Source organism: Podarcis erhardii (assembly GCF_964252035.2).
Source record: "Podarcis erhardii genome assembly, chromosome: 4".
Lineage (NCBI taxonomy): Eukaryota > Metazoa > Chordata > Lepidosauria > Squamata > Lacertidae > Podarcis > Podarcis erhardii.
In genome coordinates, this window is record NC_138508.1 from 85,486,880 (window position 1) to 85,512,451 (window position 25,572).

At 44.4% G+C, this 25,572-nt stretch overlaps 1 protein-coding gene and 1 long non-coding RNA gene across 3 annotated transcripts in view; both read left to right on the plus strand.

Moving 5' to 3' along the window:
- Window positions 1-599: 599 nt before the first annotated feature.
- Window positions 600-14,996, plus strand: LOC309339903. Its single transcript, XR_014155637.1, has 6 exons — window positions 600-1,396; window positions 4,092-4,296; window positions 8,245-8,398; window positions 11,639-12,070; window positions 14,279-14,384; window positions 14,984-14,996. It is a non-coding gene; the product is annotated as an uncharacterized lncRNA (long non-coding RNA).
- Window positions 14,997-14,998: 2 nt separating this feature from the next.
- TMTC4 (transmembrane O-mannosyltransferase targeting cadherins 4) overlaps window positions 14,999-25,572 on the plus strand; it is a 56,052-nt gene continuing 45,478 nt past the window's right edge. Inside the window, exons 1-2 of one of the 2 annotated variants that reach the window (XM_081858102.1) lie at window positions 14,999-15,045; window positions 21,812-22,027. In XM_081858102.1, coding sequence (XP_081714228.1) covers window positions 15,022-15,045; window positions 21,812-22,027 — 240 coding nt within the window. In that variant the 5' untranslated portion in view covers window positions 14,999-15,021. Of the gene's footprint in view, window positions 15,046-18,849; window positions 18,999-21,811; window positions 22,028-25,572 lie in introns of those variants that run through there. The other variant, XM_081858103.1, reaches the window with a different exon arrangement.

Genomic DNA, 25,572 nt, shown 5'->3' on the forward strand with positions numbered 1-25,572 from the left:
TCTCTCTTAGCCTCAGCCTTTACCTATTCCACCTGCAATATGGGAATAATTATACAGATCTACTTTGCGGGTTGTTGTAATAATATAATATAATAATATAATATAATATAATATAATATAATATAATATAATATAATATAATATAATATAATAAAATAATGCATGTGCAGCATTTCTTATAGGATATAAATCTTGTGCTATATATTATTGCTCACATGCTGTCAAGTACAGGAGCTCCCCTCTCCCTTCTGGTGGCTCAACAATAAGAATTAATGAGCATTTGGTAGATTTACAGTCCTTTTATTACAGCATTCTCTTACAAGCACGAACAGGCAACATTCCGCAAGGATATCAGTTGCCTACTCTGACTCTACCACACTTCTGCAGCAAGAAGCGCGTGAATGGAAAGTTCCTTCCCCCCTGCGTCTGCATTATTTTCTGATGCACTCGGACCTCTGAGTTCAGGGGGAGGGAGGGGGTTCTGTCCCGCTCTCGATTGATATATCGCCCAGCTGCTCCCTCCATTCTGGTTGCTTAGCTACTATCTTAGAGCTGGGTAGCTCCTCAGCTGTGCAGCTTCTATGCCTTTCACCCTGCTTCTGGAACCGTTGGAAACAGGGAGGGCAAATATTCCCCCTCCTCTTCTGTTAGGAACTGATCTTCCTGCGATTGCATTCCCCAATCTTCCGATCCAGACCAGCCCCTGACACATAATCACCAATCTGTTGATGTCAAGGGGGGGGGGGACAGGTATAAAAGGACAATTCCTGGATGCCAAGATCCAAGTTTGGGGCAAGTAGTCAGTAGTGAAAGAACCGCAGCTGCACTGCAGCTGGCTGTTCATTCCACCATTGTCAAGAAATTTACAGATGATCATACTCTTGCCCAGAGTATAGGACAGTGGAGTCATTCATGTTTTTGTGGCAGAGAGCCTGGAGCAAAGAGCACAGCACTGTCCTGGGCACAGTTACACAAATCACATCTACATTTCAAAGCCTTGTCTCTGGAGTCACCATGCCAAATGCTAACACAAAACAAGGCTATCGAAAACATGGTTTTCATATTACACTTCAGTGCTCCTCAAGGGCTCTAGCTGAGAAGCCTCTTCTATACATAACGGAAAAGGATATTTAACTTATTGGGGCTGAATGATTGTTTGTGACAAGCTCCTAGAAAAAGCAGAGACAGTGAAGTGCCATCTATTTTATGCTTGCTAGGAGTGCCCAAGATGCACAGTTTTGCATCCTATAGTGAGATGAGTGAGGGGCAGGAGTTGGTGCATGCAAAACAGACTCAAGATGTGGGAAGTTTACACTGCATCTTCCTACCAGGTTCGCAGCATCAGAGGTCTAACCAGACGTCAGCATCATGAGCTTGGGTCCATGGCGAAACAGGGGTGAGTTTTGCTTCTTCTCTTTCTCCCGGTAACACTGCAAAATGAGAAATATGCATTATAATGCAATGGTCTGAATAATTCCCCAGGACATTAAAAAAAAAAGTTCACAGAATAATATGAGTGCCACAAGACTCTTTGTTGTATATTCTGCACAGCTACTCCTCTCCAAATTGCTACAATGGTATCATGCACATAAAAGCACTTATTTCAGTGAGGTTGCACTGCTTCTAATTATTTCTTTAGTCATGTTAAAATATATTAATTAACAGCTGCCCTCTATAGCTACGATGCTTTATATAGTACAAAAGAACAGGTCCCTGCCCCCAAGGGATATTATTAGATTAAAATATTCATATGATTCTTATTAAAATGCATACCTTCCAACAATACAGAAATGAAAACGGGACATTCTTAAAACAAGGTCCATTCATTTAATCCACAATAGATGGATGAAGAAGGTTTTATAAGTAAACTGACCATTTCCTTTTCTTAAACTTAAGGAAAATGCAGTAGAATCTTTAATCCCATAAATGACTTAGAGTCAGTTACAGATAGGTAGCCGTGTTGGTCTGCCATAGTCAAAACAAAACAAATTCCTTCCAGTAGCACCTTAAAGACCAACTAAGTCAGTTCTGGGTATGAGCTTTCGTGTGCATGCACACTTCTTCAGATACACTGCAGATACACTTCAGATACACTGTGTATCTGAAGAAGTGTGCATGCACACGAAAGCTCATACCCAGAACTGACTTAGTTGGTCTTTAAGGTGCTACTGGAAGGAATTTGTTTTGTTTTGACTTAGAGTCGGTATACTTGTGCAGATTTTTATAATAGGTGGTTATTGGGATGGGCAGGTAAAGGACAAGCAGTCCACTGGTGTTCCAAAGTAGCCTCACCACATTACCCATGTGAAATGATAGTGCCTTAGAGATCATTCATATGCATATAGATGAGGAGTGAGGAAACTGCAGCTCTCCAGCTATTGCTAAACTATAGCTTCCACTATGCCTGACCATTTGCCATTCTGACTGGAACTGATGGGAATTAAATTCCAGCAACATGTGGAAGGCTACAAACTCTTCACCCTGAGAGATGCATCTGCCTCACATTCAGGGGATTTAGATACTGGCGGGTGTGGGTGGAGCCTGGTTTTTAAAAAGACATATTTCTTCCTATACAATATATGCACTGGTCTTTCGTCATGCTGTGATGGCAGTCTAAGCCATTAGAGGGCACGAGGCGCAATGACTGAGCCAAGATGTGGAAGTCAGCCCTTGCAGGAATCCACATCAGAGCCTGAATGGGTCACCTTGGGAGGAGCAGGATGGGAAGGCAAAGTGTTGCCATGAGCTGCTTACAGTGGGCTCCCCTCCCTCCCTCCCTCCCTCCCTCCCTCCCTCCCTCCCTTTCTTTCCAAATTCTTGCTCTGCCATACTCATCCTTCCACTGCAATATTAGAAGGCAACTCCATGTAGAAGATCCAACTGAATGAAGGTTCCTCCTTTGTTGCTCTCCCTCCTCAAGGAGGTGTCCCGTGGCACACTGGCAAGTCACAAAACTGCAGTGCTGCCTGTGCAGCTTGTTTCCTCGTTCATCAAATTAGTACAGGGTGTTGTGAGGCCTGGGTTGCTTGCAGGTCTTCTGACTCCGAAATCATTGAAGTTTCATTACTAAAACTGGATTTTGTTGGAGGACATTACTTTGTCTTTTATTTGCTATATAAAGAGATGTTGGTGATGGGTTCAGTATGCTCCTCCCTCCTCAGCCCCCCCCCCCCGAAAATTTTGGCATGAATTTTTTAAAATCCAGATGAATGAGACCTCCTGCTCCTACAATAAAAATAAATAAATAAACAGCAGCCAATTTGTTTTTGTTTTTGTTTTTTTAAACAGTGCCCCATGCTTGCCACCTGAAACAGCTACTTCAGTCTCTCTCATAGTAGAACCGGCCCTGCCCTTATCCAGTGTCTTGCTAAAACACTACATCCACATTGTGATGTAGGGCAGCCCCGGCTGCTTAAGTCTGTTTCTTTGATGCCACCAAGACTCACTACCACCCTGATTCCAGATTTTAATGATTCTCTGTGTTTCCTTTTTATCTCTACCTCAGACCTTAATCCACCATCTGTTCTCGTATGACACATCCAGAAAAACATGGATCAGAGCGGCATAAACAAAAGGCACAGAAAATATGCCTCTCCTGGGCAGAAAGAAATAATCTGCATAGAAGCCGTGCTTCACTTTTTTTAGTAAAATGGTGCAGAGAAGTTGTTTCAGCGCTTGAGTTCTGTGATGTGTTCTAATGGGAAAATCAATCATACGCATCTCACATATTTTAAGCGAGGGGAAATGCCAAGAACTGTGAAAGGAGCCCTACGCTTTGTTCTGTGAAAATTTAATAACTTGAGCAGCACTAACAACCTCTTTATGTAGATCACCAGATAAATATGAGCCATAGAAGAACAAGATGGTATGCATTGCCGCCTGTTAATCATTCTTCCCTAGCAATACTGCATTGATATTTAAGGAGACAAAAAGATTAATAGACTCAAACAGGTGTCTGAGGCTGAGACCAACTCTTCAGCGTTGCAGTCAAATTACTAAGGAAGCAAACTACAATTATCTATTTGTGGCAAACCGGGATCTCTATAGCACAATGAGTTCAGCAGAATTAAGTTGCATTGCATTTCTTCCAGAATCTCAGGAGACCAGTTCTAGATCAGCAGGAGCTGATGCGTTGGAAATATTGTAGAGGACTCCGGGATTTACCACCTCACAAGCTATTAAGGCCATCCTTTTCTGCTGCTAACTTGTAGCCCAAATGCATAGAGGCCAAAAGGAGAGGAAAGATGAAAATGGCTCAAGACAGTCAAGCTCAGACTCTAGTCTTCAGTTTGCCAGGTAAGTTGCTGTACAATCAAATAGACTGGAAGCATATCCAGGCCAGGCAGCTGACATATCCAGCTCCAAAGATTTAGAAAGTGAGGCCATCATCAGGTCACTGTAGCCCAGAAACCAGCCCCAAGAGATTATACACTAGTATCACAACACACAACAAGGGGTTGGAAATGCTGATTTGGAGACTGCATGAGCACAGCACTCTCTGTAGGTCCCCTTAACCTGAAAAAGGCAGGTTTATGAAAACTTAGAATTGTCTTTCTCAGACACCAATCTCCTTGTGCATAAGGCTGCATACATGTAGTACTAGTGTAACAGGTTACTTTTTGGGGGGTGGCAAGAGATCACATGAATTCACATGAGAACGGCTGGACAAAAGCCACACACAGAGTCCACGAAAACTGGGTCCAAATCTATTAATATTTATTGACTGAGCAAAGGGACACCCTTGCTTTCACATCCTGTTTGCAAGTTTCCTGGTAACGCTGTATAATTGCTGTAATTCTTGGAAATATTGTGATGCAATTTGGTACACATTTGCAGGGCACGATTCTGTGCGACACCCAACATCCTGTATTTCAGCAAACCCAATTTTAATGGACCATAAAATGCTAATAAAAGGAGAACAATTTTAAAATGGCAGCAGAACATGCAGAATGCACAAAATAAAAAACAGCAAAAAATAGAATCTATTTGCATGCACCCAGCATTAACTAAATGGAATATTGTCAAAGAGGTAGACAGGAAGATCAAACTGGCCTCCGTTTACTACCCTCCCTCTGTTTCTTTCCTTATGATTATTGGAAGCAGGTTGCATAGTACTTGACTACTTCATGCCTATTTAATTTCCCAGGGTGGGGTTGGGGGGATCATGCTAACATGATGTCTCTGTTTTGACTTGCCTACTGGTCTGAAAACAATGTGCGAAGTGCCCTACTGGCCTCAATATGTGTCATGCCCCCAAATATTGTTTATCCTTTGCTGCCTGAAATAATTACATCCTTTCTATATGAGAATAGATTAGTGAAGATACTAGGCTACATTGTCAGGAGCATAATTGGTAGGTTTCTGATACAGCCTTATTTTGACCCACAAACCCCTGCCAAGACATCAGTTGGGTAACCAAAGAAATAACAACCAAAAACCTACCCCAACAACCCTCCCACATGCTAAATTTCCTTAGTGGATCCTCTGTTTAAATGAATCTCATTAATAGAACGGTAAGGTTCTCATCTTTGCCTGTGTTAGTGAAATTCATCTTTTGAGTTCTAGAATGAAATGATGTATGTTTATTTATTGTTTGTTGCTGTTGAATTTGTAGACTTTAAAATTGCTGAAAATTGAGATATTTTTTTAAAAAAATGATTTTTATTAAATATTTGTTAAAAGCTTCCTAATGAGGAGAATGGGGCATATGTATGTGTATGTAAATCTAAGGGTGAGGGAGAAATTTGATTCAGTTTAAAGGTGGACTTACCCAACTTGCTCTTTTCGAAGTGAAAACACAGCCATTCTTCAAAATTTCCAACCTCTCCAAATTTAGAAATTCATTTTGCCATTCAAATGATATATGCAAACATGCATATGTATGGGGAAAGCATGCATTAAACTGAATATATCCATAATATACGCATATATATTGTGTTCTACTGGGTGAAATTGCTTTGCAAAAATGTGTATAATAGGTACATTTGCATACAGAAATGTGTATATCAGGAGAAATTCATGCTAAAATTATGATGAATTTTCATGAGGACTTTTTAAAGAAAATAAAATACAAGCTGATGTGGAAATATGGAGAACTCACCTCACTCTGCCAAATTATAGGTTCAGCCCTGGATGGAATAGCTGCTGCTAGGTGAGAGGTGATAAAAATGAACAGCCAAAGGCAGCTAAGTTCTCAGCAGAGTTTCTTCTGTTTGAATATAATCAGCAGGTTTCTAGTCCTTAAGGCTGCCAGGATAAATACGAGAGTCAGAATGCAATGCCACAAGGCAAAGGGGCACCTGGGTTCTAGCACTTAAGGGGTGTCGTTTCTGTGCCCTAGTTCCTTCTCCTGCCCCCATCTGAAGTAGAATAATTTAAGCAAAGTAGGTTTGATTTGCATAATTTATGATCTTGCATAATTCAGTGCAGAATCGAAGTTTTTCACTTGCAATACGCAGAGCCCTGATGATCAACCACAGTCTCAATGTGAGTTCCCATTAGGAAATGGCAACTCATTGAGGTTTCACATCAAGTTGATGGTGTGAGTTTGCCTTATGGAAATCAGTTGCCAGAATCCGACCCACTCTACCCAGTAAAAGATGGCGTCTGTGTGTCATGAGAATCAGTGCTTCTTTTCTACAAAGGCTTTGTGGTCTGGTCCTGTTTCCAGCACACTAGAAGATGAATATGGCAGGAAATCAATAACGACTGAGAGAAAATAAATTCTAAGTACTGCCAACTAACCCAGTGGAAGGCATTTATCTAGCAGGCACTTCCAAAGCAAGCAGTTTTAATGCCTGAATTTGATCACAAGGAAGCAATCCGAGTGATAATTGCAACGGGATGCATAGGTGTTGCCGCCAGCCCTCAGTGCGTAGGATAATGGGGAGGAAACTATCCCTCTTGCTACATTGCACATCAATGTACACAAAGTGTTTGCAGTACTAAAAACGTAATGGGGGGAAACTAAAGCCATATTCCTCTCCCCGTTGTCTCTGCCAATGAAATGGTTGCTCATTACAGCAGCCCACAAAGATTAAACCATTTTAAGCCATTTTAAATTTAGATCAACTTTTGGTGAGGGCAGCCAAGACTCATAGCAGGGTGTCCCTTGCTGCTCTGCATAGCATCTGGCCTGAGTGTTTCTTCCAACCAACCAGCAGCCGTTTAGAGAGGGGCTTTGTGTGTGGCGGCATTGTTTTCCTGAGACATTTGCTCTACGTCCAAAAGTATGTTTCAGCTGGGCATAGATTTGCCAGGTGTCAGGTGTAAGTCTACTGGAGGGGAACAAGAACAGGAGTGATAGCCGCTGCTTGGAGACACCTTTGGAAAAGCTGAGTAGCAGAACTTGTACTTACTAGCCCCTCTGCCTGAGCTCTTTTGGAAACCACCAGGATGTCCCTATTTTCATTGGAGAACTGCTGGAGGGTAAGGACCCCCAAACCATCTGAAGGCCATAGGGAAGGTTTTTGTTTAGTGTTTTATTATGTTTTTATATACCGTATGTTGGAAGCCGCCCAGAGTGACTGGGGCAACCCATTCAGATGGGTAGGGTATAAATAGTATACAGTGGTACCTCAGGTTAAGTACTTAATTCGTTCCAGAGGTCCGTACTTAACCTGAAACTGTTCTTAACCTGAAGCACCACTTTAGCTAATGGGGCCTCCTGCTGCTGCCGTGCCGCCGGAGCACAATTTCTGTTCTCATCCTGAAGCAAAGTTCTTAACCTGAAGCAATATTTCTGGGTTAGCGGAGTCTGTAACCCGAAGCGTATGTAACCTGAAGCGTATGTAACCCGAGGTACCACTGTATTATTATTATTATTATTATTATTACTACTACTACTACTACTACTATTAAATAGGGCATCCGTATTTTCATTGGAGGAATGTTGGAGGGTATGTAATGACTCAGGATGTCACAACCATTCACTATTGAATGGTACATGACAAGAAGACTGGCTACTTGTGTTTTGAATAAAGTGCACGGTGTTGCTTCTTAAGAACGTTTTTGTTGTGGAGGCGTTTCCATGTGTCTCAGCCAAGTCTGTCATAGTGATATATCTCAGAGGACACTTTCATATCTGCGTTCCCTGTATGGGTCTGGGACGCGCATTCCCATATTTCACTTCACTGTATGTCACTTTGTTAAGTGAGGAAGCGGACAACCTATTGGTTTTCTTTCATTCTCTGATACCCGGTGGCACATGCACACAACATATGTATTATTGTATCCTTTTGGCAGTCTCATCACAAGCATCTGCTGTGCAAGGCCAGAGACAGCGCATACCTGGGCCTCGATGTGATAACAGCATCAGATCGCTCTTGTCTTCACCTTCTGGAAAAGTTCAGCTCTCTACAACAGCTTGAGGTCCAGACATGAGGCTGAGCAGGAGAAGGTAAAGGGCACAGTAAATCTAGTCAGTGTAGCAAAAGTAAAATGAAAAATTGTGTTGGCCTGACCTCCTCCAAACCTCCGTCCATTTTCCTGGAAAGCTTCCAAGACTGCAAAACAGTTACAGGACATATGAGCCCAGTGAAGTATGTGACATGAGTTGTAAAAGCGATATTAAGCTCTTTTTGATGGGTAATTTAGCAGAGGAAAGGGAGAAACAATGGAAAAGGAGATAGAACACATTTCTAGGACTGCAATTCACAATACAGTGGTACCTTGGGTTAAGTACTTAATTCGTTCCGGAGGTCCGTTCTTAACCTGAAACTGTTCTTAACCTGAAGCACCACTTTAGCTAATGGGGCTTCCTGCTGCTGCTGCACTGCCGAAGCACGATTTCTGTTCTCATCCTGAAGCAAAGTTCTTAACCTGAGGTAATATTTCTGGATTAGCAGAGTCTGTAACCTGAAGCGTATGTAACCTGAAGAGTATGTAACCCGAGGTACCACTGCACAGCAAAGAAAGGACAGAAACAAATTGAGAGAGCTGCAGGAGTAAGAGGGGAAGAAGAATCCCAATGCAGTTCAGTATTTCATAAAAGCCACTAGTCTACTGGCAATCAGAAATATAACCCTACCATAGACACAGTGCAGAGAAGTTCCCCGCCCCCACCTGAGGGCCACATTCCCTCATGGGAAACCTTCAAGGAGCCACATGCCAGTAACGGGTGGAACCAGGGCTGTGGTGGCATCTGCACATTGGGACTGGAAGGGCAGAAAGCAGGACATCCAATGGCTGGTGGAGCCAGAGCCAATGACAGGGGGAGGCCATTCATTCTAGTTTTGCCCCATCTTCCTCCCTGCTGTGTTCTACAAGAGCAAAGCTGAGTTTAAGGAGGAGGAATTTGACAGCCGGGGGCACCCACTGGGCTGGTTGCCATTTAGAAGGCAGGCAAGTGGGAGCTGGTTGAGGGCATCATCTCATTTGCCTTTATGGGGTGCTGAATCAGAGACAAAAGCTGAAAGGAGCAATGGAAGTGACTTTTAGCTTTGTACAACAGGTTGCATTCCAGACACACAAAAGCCCAAAGTTTCCATGGACACAGACACATGTGCCACCCTCTGAATCGCAATTCAAGGTTGTGTTGCATAGAGCTGGGCCAGAGAGAACCTGTGGCCTCGGGACAGCCCTGAGGGCCAGGTAGAAGAAGAAGAGGAGTTTGGATTTGATATCCCGCTTTATCACTACCCGAAGGAGTCTCAAAGCGGCTAACATTCTCCTTTCCCTTCCTCCCCCACAACAAACACTCTGTGAGGTGAGTGGGGCTGAGAGACTTCAGAGAAGTGTGACTAGCCCAAGGTCACCCAGCAGCTGCATGTGGAGGAGCGGAGACGCGAACCCGGTTCCCCAGATTATGAGTCCACCGCTCTTAACCACTACACCACACTGGCTCTCCTAGGGGGCCACATTCAGCCCATGGGCCAGAGATTTCCCACCAGCCTCTGAGGAGCACCATGTGGCCATCTGCAATTTGCCAACAAAGGCCCAAACTAGACATGATGTTTGTTACTTTGCCCTTGCGTGGTTGATTTTTCTTTAACAAATAGTGTGTTGGGGGCAAGCTGGGTCAAGATTGTCTCATGCAAGGGAGGAAGCTTCTTCCCTTTCTCCATCTATGGTCCCGGTTGGAATCCCTCCATCACACCTGCTCTTTTATAACGCGAAGAAAGCTTCCATTGCATATTGGTAGGTTGGACCAAAACACATTTATTTGGATGCAAAGCCCAGTCACTTCAACAGAACTTGCAAGTAAGGTCAGATCCACATGCAATGGGGAAAAGGGAAAGGTCAGAATGGTGGACATGTCACATTATAACCCCAACATCCTTGCATCATTTCCTTAAGCTTGATATGAAAATCTGAGCTGCCTATTGGAGTGAAAACATATTGCACATAAAAAGTGCATGTAGGCTGAGTAAAACACAGTGTTCATATCACCTATGGAAAGAGGAGAAAAGGTTGTAAAATTATTTAGAGAAATGTGGTCGCTGAACAGTCTGCAATTTATGCCTTGTGACTTTACTGCTTAATAACACGCAACCTATTTGTCAACAGATGCGGGAGGAAACAATCTCTCTTGCTGCATTAAAATTAATTTTGAATTGTGTATATTACGAGAACATTGTGCCGTTATTAACAACACACATTTTGAATATGTAAACAGCTCTGTGTTACCATAATTATAGGAAATGATGGAACTTCGCCTAGCACTGGAATTCACTAATGGAAGACCCTGCAGAGGGTGGTTTTCTCCCCTCCTCTTTGCCTCCGAGCGTCGCAAATCATGCATAATGTATCAATGCAGGCTGCAGCTGCTAACAGCAACCTGGCTTATGAGATATTTTGAAATTGTTTTTATTACTCACAGAAGTAGCCTTTTATCTGCCCCCCACAGGAAAAAGAGAGAGAGAGAGAGAGAGAGAGAGAGAGAGAGAGAGAGATTGTTTAAAACATAATGGTAAATTAGCAAAATATTTTCTTCCTAGGTTTGACTCCTTGTACAGAAAAACAACACAGAGCCTACTAAATGCAAACAAAGGATTTGCAGTGACTTAAGCGGTCTTTACAGTAAGCATTTGAGCAGAGCATAGTAAAAAGACAAAACTGGAGCCGGAAGTAGACAGGGACGGCCCTACCATTAGGCAAAGTGAGGCAATTCCTCCTGAGCCCCTTGGCCATTCCCATCTGCTGGGAAACAGAACTGTGTGTGCCACATCAGGACTGTATGTGCATCTCATGCACCCAGTAAACCAGTCTTCTGACCTCAGGTGCATCAGAGGTTGCTGTCTCCTTTTTGGTGTTGTAATAAGATTCAACTGACAGCCCAATCAAGTTCTGTACGTGGAATTGAGTGTGTGTGCCTTGTCCTTTGCCTCAGACAGAAAAAGGTATTGGGGTGGCCCTGGAAATATTAGTAACTGTGTGGGGGATGGGAATACCATACTGTGTGTTGGGTATTGCGTGACATTGGAATGCAAAAAGGTATGTTCTGTTTGCATAGAAATTCATTATTTTGAAATTAATGCCAAAGTTCTTTGCAAGGGCCTGTGTCCAAATCCCATGGAAGCTCACTTATGTGCCTCGTTCCCTAATGTGTTCCTAGCTCACTTCTTAGAAAACAGAACACCTGCTTTTCTCAGTGAAATGGGGGAAACTGAGGGATGTTTCTGTTCTATCATTGTTGAAGAATATATCAGTGAAGCAGAACAATGAGGAATCAGAAGGTTTGCAATCTTGGACGAAAATACACTATATATTCAATTCCAGAAACGTTGCTGTATTGCATTGTTGGTGCAGAAACAACAAAAGCATATTATGGCATACCACAGGAAATCAAGAGCCGGGAAGAGAAATTGAGGATGAAAATACATTATGCGGACAGACTTGAAAATTCTTCAGGTAGTCATGGTGGTTTCACTCACAGGCTTTAATTAATGCATCTCTCCCCCTGACACAGCACAATGTATATTTTTACAGGAGTAGACTTAGCGGTGTAGGATTTGTATCATCTAATTACTGCCATTCTCTTCTTCTCAAGTAAGGAAAAGACAGCATCTCTTTGTGTACCTTCTTGCCTCCTGCAGACTGTGTCTACAACTGAGGATTTCTGCACTTACAGGTGAGACGGCTATACATGGATATACATACAAAAGGGGGTGATGCCACCCTAGTCCTGGCTGTCTATAAGCTACTGGCCCCACTTTAAGGTTTTAGTATTGATATCTAAACCCCTTCACAGCCTGAGACTCAGGTATTTATCAACATACCATACACCCCATCTCCTAGGGGCCAAGGCACTTTCGCACCAGCCCCCAATGTTTTTTTCTGAGGGATCCAGGGCCCCTCAACATTCAGAGAAGATGGCGCCTCTGCAACACACCTTGTCAAATATAATTTGTCCCCGATCTTGTGGTTAACCCAGAGGAGGTGGGGACTCTTCTTGTTGTCCCTTCTGGGGATTTGGCCCATGTGAAAGGCTTTTTCTCCTGATTCTGGAGTTCCCTTCCCCAGGAAGTATGGGCAGTGGAACTTGCCAACAAGTAAAAACAATCTTATGCTCCCATGCTTTTGAAGCAAACCAGTAGCTACTAGTGCAGATCTCACCAGCTTGGTATTGCTTGCTCATGGGAGTCATCTACTTTTGCATGTGTGAATACTAGTGAGAGCCAGTTGGTTAAAGGGTTGGACTAGGACCTGGGGGACAAGGGTTCGAACCACCACTCAGCCATGAAGCTCACTCGGTGACCTTGGGCCAGTCACTGCCTTTCCACCTAACCTACCTCACAGAGTTGTTGTGGGGATTAAATGAGAAGGGGGAGAATCATGTATGCCACCTTGAGGTCCTTGGAGAAAAAGGCAGGATAGAAACGCAATATATAAATAAAAGTAGGGCCAATAACAAAGAATTCTCAGCCCTGCCTGTAACTTGAGAGAATCGACACATACATGCTAGCACCTGCCTGGAGATGTCGTTTGTTTCGGTTAAAGCGAACACATTTTTCGCTTGCTGCTAAGGCTGCTCTTGCTACAGCAAAGCTTTGTTGCCCTTCCCTCATGTATTTGTACATGCTACTATTGTCAGGTTACAGTGACAGGGAAAGGAGAAAAAACACAGAGATGTGCACACAATAGGCAAGAATGCATTTCATGGAGAAGCTTTGTTCCACATGTTAGATTTCTGAAAGACACTTTAAAAAATACTAGGTGTGGAGAACAGCAAGCTAGCATGTATGGGGGCTGCTCCCCCCCCACCCTTGCCTTCCCCTACACATCTGCCAATGCAGGTTCAGGGATAAACACTCCTGAAGTGGAAAGGGAAGCAGCACTGTGTTCCTTCCTCCCCTCCGGCGAATGCCTGTACAAGCACCAAATTTATTTTAGTGCCTTTGGGGATGACAATTGATTCTGACAAGAGAGATGGGAGTAGAGCTGATCTTTGTGAAGAAAAGTAGTATTTGCTGCTGCCCAGTTCCTGGATATTCCTCCCTGTGGCAGTGAATCTTTTGTGTTTGTGTGGTGTTTACAGAGGCCTGTGAAGTTGCTGAGAGAAATTACTCCAGGGGGAAACTGAGCACAAGGCCATGTGTGTGGTGCTGAGACGTCTAGTCAAGATAAATTGGTGGCGAGACAGTAGGCCGTGTCTGAAGGAAACAAATATACCGTATTTTTTGCTCTATAAGACGCACCAGACCACAAGACGCACCTAGTTTTTGGAGGAGGAAAACAAGAAAAAAAATATTCTGAATCTCAGAAGCCAGAACAACAAGAGGGATCGCTGCGCAGCGAAAGCAGCAATCCCTCTTGCTGTTCTGGCTTCTGGGATAGCTGCGCAGCCTGCATTCGCTCCATAAGACGCACACACATTTCCCCTTACTTTTTAGGAGGGAAAAGGTGAGTCTTATAGTGCAAAAAATACGGTAACTGCCCCCTACCTGCAATGAAGAAGGATTATTTGAGGGAACGAATGCGCTTTGGATGTGCTTTAAAGGTGGAGTGTGTACAAAGCTTTTAGTTGCATAGCACCCGATGTCTTTCTACTTGAAATTTATTTATTTTTTACTACCCTTTCGTCGTTGTCTAATGCAGTTTCCATATTGGTTGTTGGCTGTTGTTTGGATTCTTCTTCTTTGTGCAATGCCCAGACAAGCGATAACTACGGAGCCTAATTATTCAGTAAATAAGGAACAAGCAAACAAATAAATAAATGTGGGTGGAGGCCACAGATGACAGTTTCCTCAGGTAATTGTCATCACTAAACAGAATCCTTTTATATGGGCCCTGCTTTCCTCTTGATTCTCTTAAGTCACTGTTGTCTCCCTTTTTCAAGAAAATGGCAGAATTGTTGCAGGGCCTGGTCCCTAATCCCAGGTGTGGAGGAGCCACATGGATCTCAGGCCTCAAAAGCCATGGTCTGCCTATAGGACCAAGTAAGGGTAAGTTTCTTGTGGTAGTATCTCCCACTTGCTTCTAGATTGCTTTCCTTGCCCTTCATAAAATATACAGACCATCCACCCAACAGCCATAGCCTCCTGAGCAGGGGGTCAACTTTCTATCTCTTGCTCCATATGCACTAAACACTTGGTGGAATGTCATTTGCTCTGCTCCTCTGAGCTTACATTTCCATCTATCTAAAGTATTACAACAGAGTAGTCTTAAAACCACATCTTCAGAGAGACTAATGGAATAAAAGTAACATACTATGGCAGTTTTATTACCCTTAAATATGCTTTTAGTCTTCATAGGAAACATTTCCAAAATAATGTTTGAGAGATGTAGAATGTGCTGGAATATATTTTATACACTGGGCATCTTGGGACCTCTCCAGCCCCCACTGAAGACGGTAGGAGACTTGTAGCTGTATCTAATGCAGGTTGAATCCATTCTTATTTCTGATAAATATCTTATTTATTGCTGGATGCAAGTTCGGAAGAAAACCTACATTTTTGAAAAATGATTCCAGTGTTCCATATTTCACTAAATCTTCTGATCAGTCTCTCCCCACCCCCCACCCACCCCCCGTTTTGTCTGATAGAATACAATCCCACCTAAGTTTTTTGATGGCATTCATAGATGGTTACAACTACTCAAGTTCAGGTACGTTAACTTATGCTTAAATATGTGATTTACAACAACGATCCATTGTTATACATGAATAAATTTTCTTTCGGGAAAGAGCATTGAGGTTAACTGTGGGGAAGGGAAGAGTTCAGACGGTTTAGTTTGCAGGACTAGAGATTAACCAAACACTACAAGTGGTACTAAATTAGGTTTTACACAGAGTAGACCCACTGCAGTTAATGAACATGCCTAAATTGGGGCTACATTTATTTCAATGAGTCTACTCTGAGTAATAATAATAGTAATTTGTTATTTGTACTCCACCCATCTGACTAGGTTGCCCCAGCCACTCTGGACAGCTACTTAAGAGTAAAACTTAGTTGAATATCACCCTACAAACCCATTATCTCTATTTCCCATGAACTTCTCAGGGTTGCTGTTCTATAGACCAGAGTGCTAATGGCAGAAGAGTTAGGGGAAGCAATAGTTCCACTTCAAATAAAGACATTATACTGCACTGTAGTAACTTTACTGTATTTCATTTTTAACACAGCAATGAAGGCTACTGGTTAATATGTCATGAATACCCTGCTATATCTGGATCATTGGTCTTAATGACAGCAGTGTGGAGACTGCAATGCAAAATGAATGGCCACTGAAAGGATATTTTAACTGAAATCAGCACACAGTTATTGACCCCTATGTTGCAAAGTTAGGAAGATAATTGTATTCTAGGGGCCCAGAAGAAGAAGAAAGCATTACTGCTTTGGGTTGGTTCCCTAGTTACCTTAATCTGTTTGGGTTAGGTTTTTAAAAGTGGGTGTTTTCTTTCTTATTTGACCTGTGATTAAAAGAGCATAGGGAAAGAGCCATGCAGATTAAGATTTAATAATAGAGGATCACACCATCTGAAATTTAATGACTTCCTCCAGTTTTCCAGAATAAATAAATAGATCTTGAATTTTACATTCATTTATTTGCTATGTTGCTTTTGAGCAGTTATGCCATACTCTGAAAATAATCTATGTGCGTACTAAATAAATAACTCATAGCTGAGTTACCCAAGGAAGCAAATGTTTGAGAGCACTCTGTACCAAAATAAAGCTTCAGGCTATAGTCTCCTTGCGGTATGGACTCCAATATGGGGTGGTGACCAAAGCATATTTTGTGGTGCAGAGCTCTTCAAACACTTGTCTGTTATTCAGATTATGTCTTCACCCTTATATTGAACTAGGAACTGGAAATAAGAAATTGCTGCTCCTCTGGAGGAAAAAAAAAACAAATCAGTGAAGCATAACAGAAAGTAACCACAGCTCTTTCATATTATTATTATTATTATTATTTTAGAAAGTGATTTGGGCTCTCCATGTCTCAGCCCATCTTTAAGGTCAGCTGGATTTGAATGACTCTTTAACCACTTTCTTGTCTCAAAGCTGGGTTAAAGAATAGCGATAGCAATAATCTTCCTTTTCTCTCCAACATTTAAAGTGATGGGGAATGCACAGCTTCTAAATTGTGGTAACATAGAGGTAGTGTGGTCTAAACCATAGCTGTGGTCTAAACCACTGAGCCTAGGGCTTGCCAATCAGAAGGTCGACGGTTCGAATCCCCACAATGGGGTGAGCTCCCATTGCTCGGTCCCTGCTCCTGCCAACCTAGCAGTTTGAAAGTAGATAAATAGGTACCACTCCGGCGGGAAGGTAAACAGCGTTTCCGTGCGCTGCTCTGGTTCACCAGAAGTGGCTTAGTCATGCTGGCCACATGACCTGGAAGCTGTACGCCGGCTCCCTCGGTCAGTAAAGCGAGATGAGCGCCGCAACCCCAGAGTTGTCCATGACTGGACCTTGCGGTCAGGGGTCCCTTTACCTTTACCTAGAGGTAATAGGAACAGTCGTCACCTTTTTTTCATGGCAGGCCGCTGTGTCTGCAGCTCTTTCTCAGCATTGGCATGCCATGTTAAGTCAGAAGGGAATTCGGATTTTAGATGTATGGATATATATTTGCATTTCCTTTCCTTCTCATCTTATGGTTTTACATCTCACACCTTCCCCATATATATATCTGTGGACTTAAGATAACAGTTCATGTTACCGGATAAAATGAGGTATAGTCCACTAAAGTTTATACCCTAATAAATGGGTTGTCCTTCAGGGTGCTACAGGACTATTTCTAAGTTCTGATTATGACTTATGCTTGGCATACAGTCACCAGCACTCCCTCAGGGGCCCCTTGCCAGAAGAAAATAGATAGAAATACTACCAGAAATCCTACTGATCCTGGAATCTGAAGCTACAGATTTATGTGGGCCATAAAATATGGCTGTAGGTTTTGTTTTTAAGCGATTACTCTGTTGTTTTATCTTTTTGTAAACCGCGGTGAGGTTTTCTTCTACAATCAAGCACTATATAAATTTTATTAAATAAATACATGTGCCCCTGCCCCTTGTAAATAGGGTTGCAAAGACTGTGCCTTTCTGCAACCCAGAAATATTTTCTAAGAACGTAAGAACCTAAGAGTAGTCTACTGGATCAGGTCAATGGCCTGCTTAGTCCAGCATCATGTTCTTGCAGTGGTCAGCCGCATGCCTGGGGCCGAAACCAGGGTACAAAACATGAGCACAAGAACACTCTCTCCCCTCCTATGGCTCAAGCACCTGCTGTTTGGAAGCACTGCTGCCTCCAGCTGTGGAGGTAGAGCACAGTCGTCATGTCCAGTAGACCCTGTTATCTCTCTCCTCCATTATTTTGTCCAATCATCCTCTAAAGCCATCCAGGCTTGTTGCTATCACCCCCCTCCTGAGGGAGCAAGTTCCCATAGTTTTGACTATGTGCTGCACATTAAATGTGTCCTAAACCTTCCAACATCCAGCTTCGTCCGATTTCCCATGATTTCTATAGTGCTATGGTTTTCCTAGTAGTGATGTATGGAAGTGAGAGCTGGACCATAAAGAAGGCTGATCGCCGAAGAATTGATGCTTTTGGATTATGGTGCTGGAGAAGACTCTTGAGAGTCTCATGGACTGCAAGAAGATCAAACCTATCCATTCTTAAGGAAATCAGCTCTGAGTGCTCACTGGAAGGACAGATCCTGAAGCTGAGGCTCCAATACTTTGGCCACCTCATGAGAAGAGAAGACTCCCTGGAAAAGACCCTGATGTTGGGAAAGATGGAGGGCACAAGGAGAAGGGGACGGCAGAGGACGAGATGGTTGGACGGTGTTCTCGAAGCTACCAGCATGAGTTTGACCAAGCTGCGGGAGGCAGTGGAAGACAGGAGTGCCTGGCGTGCTCTGGTCCATGGGGTCACGAAGAGTCGGACACGACTAAACAACAAATGAGAGAGGAGGAAACACTTTTCTTTAGCTGCTTACTCCATGCAGTGCATAATTTTATAAACTTCTAACATGCCGCCACTTCCTCGCCTCCCCCCCCCAAAAAAACTAAAAAGACCCAAATGCTGCAACCTTTCTTCATCGGGGAGTCGTTCCATCCACCTTGATCGCTTTCTCAACTCTTCAATATCCATTTTGACGCGAGGCGCCCAGAACTCTGTACGCAGCACTCCAAAAACGCACTATAGATTTGTACAGCGCGCGGGTCGGACAGTTCCGTGTTCAGTGCCTGCGTGGACATCTCCATCCGCCGCCTTCACACCTCCAGTTCAGACCCCGGGCAAACGAGATTCCCACGCTCAGGCTCCGCTCCCCTTCGCTTCGCCTCCCCTGCGCCCCACCCGGGTGCTCGCTGCGCTCCGCCTTGCAGACGTCAACCTCGCCTCGCCAATGAGCGAGTGCTGCTACTACAGCGGGGCTGGGAGGAGGAGGAAGTCCGGAGAGCCAATGGGCTCGGAGGGATCTTTCGGGAGCGGAGAGGCACGGCGGCTCCTCCCCCGGCCCGGCCCATCCCGCGGCCCCGCGGCTTCAGCAGGAGAGCGCGGATCAGAGTTGCGCGCTCGGGTGGGAGATGCCGCTCGGGCTCCTTCTAGCTGCAGGTAAAGCCAGGGCGGGGCGGGGAGCATGCGCGCGTGTCTGGGTCTGGAGGGGCCCCGAGGCGGGCGCAAGGGCTGGCGGCAGATGGGAAAGGGGTCCCTCTGCGTGGGAAGCGCCCCTGGGCGCTCTATGCGGCAGGGGAAGCGCCCGGTTCCGCACCCACCTCGAGAGCGCACTCCCAAGACAAAAGGAAGCACACGAGACGCAAACAAAAGGTGGCTCTCTGGCGAGGGACGGATCCCACCAAGGTCACTTTTTCAGGCACTTCCTCATAACAGCCACAACTCCCTCGCTCTTTCCTTGCTCTCTTGCTAGAGTTGTTAGGATCGCCTCCTCGCCAGCACCTCTCCCCCTCCCCCGCCACGACCCCGATCCTCTGGGGTCGTTCCAGCCCCATCTCCGTTCCGAGGAGCGCGTTACCTGCCTTTGCTACACTGTGGGTTTGGGGAAATGCAGTCCTTAAAACATCTTGCGAGGAAAAGCAGCCCTATTAAACTTGGCGGGACTGGCTTCTGAGTAGGCGCGTATCGGATCAGCTGCACGTTTCCTTTCCACAATATTGCTATTAGACAATGATGTTCTTCGCAGCACTGTGCGGAACCACTTTCGATAACAGATCCAGAGGGGGAACTGGGATCTTCACCTCGTCTTTTGTCTGCAGTCACAGTGCTTGGCTCTTTTTTAAACACACGAGTTTGGATTCTTCCTTGGGGAAAGCACAAGTTCCATGGGTTTTTATTTTAAAGAATGGCCTGTGTTTATTACGGTCTGCTGTTCAGCCTAGTTGTGAATTATTATTATTTTGAAACTCTGCCATTTAAGTGGAAACTTCTGATTGGCAGAGTCTTTACTGTGGGTCTTCCATCTTTCTTCCCAAATTGTGGAAGGGGGAGGAAAGAACATTTACATGATCGTTTTAGAGTTTTTGATGACATGCCAGAAAGTGGCACGCATTACCCCATGCCCTGCAAGAGCTACAGAACAAAGACAACAGAAACCAGCAGACAGGCTGAAGCATGCAACCCTGTGTATGCTTACTTGGGAATAAGTCACATAGAATTTGGTAGGACTTGCTTCTGAGGAAACAGCAGCCATAGGATTGCACACCTGTGTTGGGCACAGTGTCATAATTTGTTCCAACAAATTTACCACACTGATGGTGTGTGTGTTCCACTCTGGAGACCTTCAGAACTCAGCAAGGAAAGAGGGCAAGATGCACTATATACTTATGTATAAATAGGTTTCTCACCCTTGTTTTCAGAAGAGATTATACTCATTTAGTGCCGGTGGTGGTGGGGACAGGACACAAAAACAACTTCTGCAACCAGGTCCATTATAGCAATGTTGGAAACTGCTTTCTTTCTTCCTTTAAAAGAACTACAATTCTGTTTTAACAGCCTCCCCTTTCCCACAACACATCTAGCTATTTATTTTTGGGGCCAATAGGTTGGTTTAAAAGCCCAGGGAATTGGAATATTAGCATACTGGGAGGAAGGTTGCTGTTAGCTATTGTATGCCACTTCATGTATTTTTTATAGGTACTTTTGTAGGGGACATTGCTATAGTAACAAGGGCTCACTTCTGGACTGCATTAATAGCTGCGCACAACAAGTAGGTCCAGTTGGTCTTTCCAGCAAGCACTTTGTTTTTAGTGGGCATCGTTTGCAAGTCCAGTAGTGAGCAACATAAAAAAAAATTCCATGCTGGAAAACAAAATACGAAAAACAACACCACATTATGGTGCATAATGACTTCAAAGATAAAAAAGAAGAGGAAAACAAACCACTTATGTAGTATGATAAACAGGGAGGTGAGGATAGAGGGTCTAAATTCTGCACCCTAAAATTTCAAAGTTGGGGGGGGGGGATAGATCTGGTTAAACTTGTTGGTTTTGGAGATGCTAGGCCAGAGGGTAATGGAGATACAGGAAGGAAGGTGAACCTTAGAAAATATTCTTCAGTCAGGCTAAAGGCTCTTCCAGTCTTCCACTTGTCCCGTGTTGAGAAAGCACAAGTCCAAGTGATTTTCTGCTTGTTATCTGTTATAACTGTAAGATGTAGAAATCCTAACGTAACAATAGCTTCTTGCACTGTGGGCTTCCCCACTCTCAACGGCTTTGGCACACCCATTTCTCAATGAACTTGACATTGCAGGAGACTGGACATGATATGCACAGGTATCTTGTGGGTAACAGTTTCTGGATGCTGCCATTGGAAGATGCTGCCTGAGAACCATGTGGAAGTGCTTTGAACATATTTAGTTTTGCTTTGCTCATCATCTTAATTAGGGGTGGGTAGACCCATACTTCCAAATCCACTCCAAATCCACTCTAGAATAAATAGACTAATTTCCAGCATGCCTTTTGGATCCAGATATTCCATAACCTGAGTGGATATGAGCAGTCATTTGCCAAGTGGTAACATAACCACAGAATGCATTTAACGGCATGGTCCTGCCAAGCAATGATATAAAAACCACACATCCGTAGCCAGCAGGGAAGCCTTGGGGTCAGCTTTTCCCAACCTGGTTCCTCCTGGGGATGGGGCTTGAGAGTCCCTGTTCCCATTAACCCTGAGCATTGACAATCCTGGCTGAAAGTTGTAGTTCCAAACATCTGTAAGGCACCAGTTTAGGAATGGCTGCTTTGAATGCTGAAAGAAAGTTTTCTTCTTCTCCCCCTCCTCCCCAGACTACTAGTTCACCATAAATAACACCCACCCCTAGGTGTAGGCAGGCTACAAATGGTGCAGGTTTTTTTTTTTTGTAAAAAGGCTGAGCTAGCTGTTTATAAATATATACATCCTATTTCTTTCAGATTTGCAACCAGCATAATGTTGGCACTCCAAATTTTGGAAAGGTATCGTACAGAATGGCACAGGCAGACAGTAACCTGGACCATGACATACCACTACTGCCCCTTCCAGCACACTGGGCCAAAAGTGTTGTGGGACTCCTTTCCTTCATCTGCTTTGCAAACAGCTACAATGGGGACTTTGTCTTTGATGACTCCGAAGCTATAATCAACAATAAGGTTGGTGTTTTACCAGTTGGGGGCCTTACAAGATCAGGGCTTGTAAATAGCCATTCACCTAGCAATCTGTCTTGAGTAAGAATCTCCTCCAGCAAAGAGGTAGGGAAAGTTTTACTAGGGTTACTAACTGCTGGTGGCAAGCACCAGCCTCAAAAAGCTGACTCCCCTGCTGTGATATGTATACATGCACAGTCCAAAAAAGCCAAGAAGTATGCTTTTTCTTGTGATTTATGCAAATTTGGTCAATTAAAACTCATTTAGTTAATCAGCTTTTTAAAAAATGGTTGGCAGCTCTAACTTCTAGGGATTACAGGAAAGTTTGTTGTTGTTTTGGCCGCAAAACACATGTGGAGGTAGGTTAGTAAAACTCCTTGTGGAATAGTAATCTCTGTGGACCAAATAATATATATTGTGACTGTGTACACAGCAGAGTGTTGAGGCACACATAGGTCACACAGATCTGATTTTTTTCCCCTATCCACTTTTGTAGATGTTTCTTTGCACGCGAGCATTTTCAATTGAACAGTATCTCAGAGTTTCCCATACACACAGGTGGTTGGAGCTTAATGGGAAGCGCTGGGTGTTGTTTGTGCCTTTCGTTCAATTTGCACTTCCCAGCCTTCCCCATGTCCCGGAAATCTGAGGTCCATTTGGGGCATGTGCACAGGTATTTGTTTACTTGTGCACATGTTATCTTTTTTTAAAAAAAAAAAAAAAACTTGAATTATCAGACTTGCACAAAACAGCAAGTTCAAAAACAAAAAAATCCCATCTGTGACACCTCGACCCACCAGCAACCCACTGAGATACGTTCCCCCAATGGCAATAGGATAGATGCGCTCAGAAAAACTTCACCATGCATGTGAAAAAACCTTTCCCACACATTGCACTTCAGTACATCTGCATTATCTGCAGAGTGGGGAAATTCAAATTTAATTGGATGAGGACAACATCGCATGAACGATACATAAATCATGCACATATGGGATGCATCAAATCCACTTCAGACTCCTATGTGTCCGCAACCCATGTTAAAGCTTTACCCTGTGCATGTCTACTCAGAAATAAGGCCCATTGAATTAAACGAGACTTAACACCCAGGTAAGTGGGACGCGGGTGGCGCTGTGGGTTAAACCACAGAGCCTTGGGCTTGCCAATCAGAAGGTCAGCGGTTCGAATCCCCGTGACAGTGTGAGCTCCCGTTGTTTGGTCCCTGCTCCTGCCCACCTAGCAGTTCGAAAGCACGTCAAAGTGCAAGTAGATAAATAGGTACCGCTCTCGTGGGAAGGTAAACGGTGTTTCCGTGCACTGCTCTGGTTTGTCAGAAGCGGCTTAGTCATGCTGGCCACATGACCCAGAAGCTGTACACCGGCTCCCTTGGCCAATAAAGCGAGATGAGCGCCGTGTGCGAGATAACGATCTTGATAGCTTGATCGTTGAGCCGTGTACTCAGACAGCTTTACGATCTCAATCAGTCATTTGCAGCGTCCGGCACGCTTCCTTCTAGCTGCGCACGTAAGTCTGCTGTCTCTTTGGCCACGGCTCAGCAGAGTGGCTTACAGCGGTGTAAAAACAGTCTTTTTCTCCCTTGCTCCATGCAAGCATACACAGACAGATCCGTCTATTTACAGCTTTTATTCAAACATTTGTCCATCACTGCTTGCAGCCATGTTAAAACATGTCCGTCTCTCTCAAGACACACAGAGAGAACAACAAGATACAGTCTCCTCCCAGACTCCTCCCAGCTTCTAAAGCTGACGTCGGAAAGTGACGCACAGTTCAGAACACTTAACCAGTTAAGTTCTGAACTCCCACACACCCCCTTGCGTCGCTTTCTGACAAAACCTGTGTAACATCTTCAGCAACACCCTGTGAGATCAATCCCTTCCCCAATGCCTTGCGCCCTACCTTGGCGTACCTGTTGGGCATCTGTGGAATCACCTCACAACTCTCAGAATCGCACTGTGCGAAACTTACCCACGTACCTGTGGCCTGGTACCTCTCAGGTGGAATACCCTTGGTTGTGCGACTGGATCGCCTAGGCACAAACTCTGGTGTTTCCTCTGGCTCACTGTCACCAGCAGGTGTGTCCTCTGCATCACGGGTTTCCCCCTCTGACTTAAAGCGTCTTCGAATCCTCTCCATTACACTTACAGGAGAACTAGGCTCACTCTTGGGCTGTCCTCTCCTAACAACTTGTGGAGACACCCCACCCTGCTCCTGACCCTGGTCAGTGACCTGGTCGTCATCAGCAGACTCAGCCTCTTCTTCCTCCTCACCAGAACTGTCCTCTGGATCAGAGAGACATTCTGAAAGAATATCACGCCTGACAGGAGTCTTTGACTTTACATCCTCCTGACAAAAATCAGCGTGTTTACTGATCAACACCTTACTCTGATCACCTGACGGATATGCAAATCTCCATGCACGAGCATCTGGCTCATACCCACAGAAGATCATTTTCTGGACTTTGGCTCCATCTGGCCCTTGCAAAGCCTTAGGCACAGGGACAACCGCAGGAGATCCAAACTTGCGCAGAAAGTGAACCTGGGGTTTGCGGCCATTTAACAACGAGTACGGTGTGTCACCTACCAGTGAGTTGTAGACACGATTCCAGGTAAATGACACACATCGGATTCCCTCCAGCCAAAACTTTGGAGGTAACCTGGCTTCTTTCAGCATCACCTGTCCAGCCTTAACCAGAGCTTCACTTCTCAGCTCTGCCACCCCCCTCTTACTGGGTGAAGTAACTGTGTGACGTATCCCTCTTCTGTGAAAGAACTGCTGCAAAGCAGAACCAGTGTACCTAGCATTTCTGTCACTGACGATTGCTTGAACCCTGGTGGAGAATCTCAGTTCCACCCCCTCAACCCAGCTCTTGATCAGCTGTGCTGCATCCTCCCTGGATTTGAGGCCGTGGGTCCAGGTGCTCTGCGAAAAATCATCCAAAAAAGTTAGCAGAAACCTGGCCCCTCCCAGACTTGGTTCCTTGACAGGACTGGCCAAATCTATGTGAACCAGCTCAAAAGGTTTAGTGGTTACCCGTTCCACCTTTGGGTAACTGCACCCTTTCACCTTTGCTTGCTTGCAAGTGTCACAGTTAATGGCACTTCTGCAATCTCGAATCTTACAACCTGTGGAAACCTCGGGTAGAACCTGCAAGTCTTCTACAGAACCATGAATGGTTCTCCCATGCCAAACACAAGCACATGACACATGAGCGGGAATTGTAGCACGCTGGTTGGGAACTGTAGCACGCTGCGCCTGTGCTCTCTCAACCTTCCCCTCACCCCCAAGAGACGTCTTAAGAATGAAAAGATCATTCTGCCCCTTCTTAACCGTGGCAAGTAACCTCCCTCCTCTGGAGATTGTGCAGACATCATTTTCAAAACAAACTTTGAACCCCTTACTTAACAAATAAGGCACAGATAACAAACAATGATGCGCCTCCGGAACAATACAAAACTCCATCCTTTCCTGCAAAACAGAAAGGAAAACGTTAGTGACAGTTTTAATCTGGGTTCTCTGTCCATTTGCGAACATAA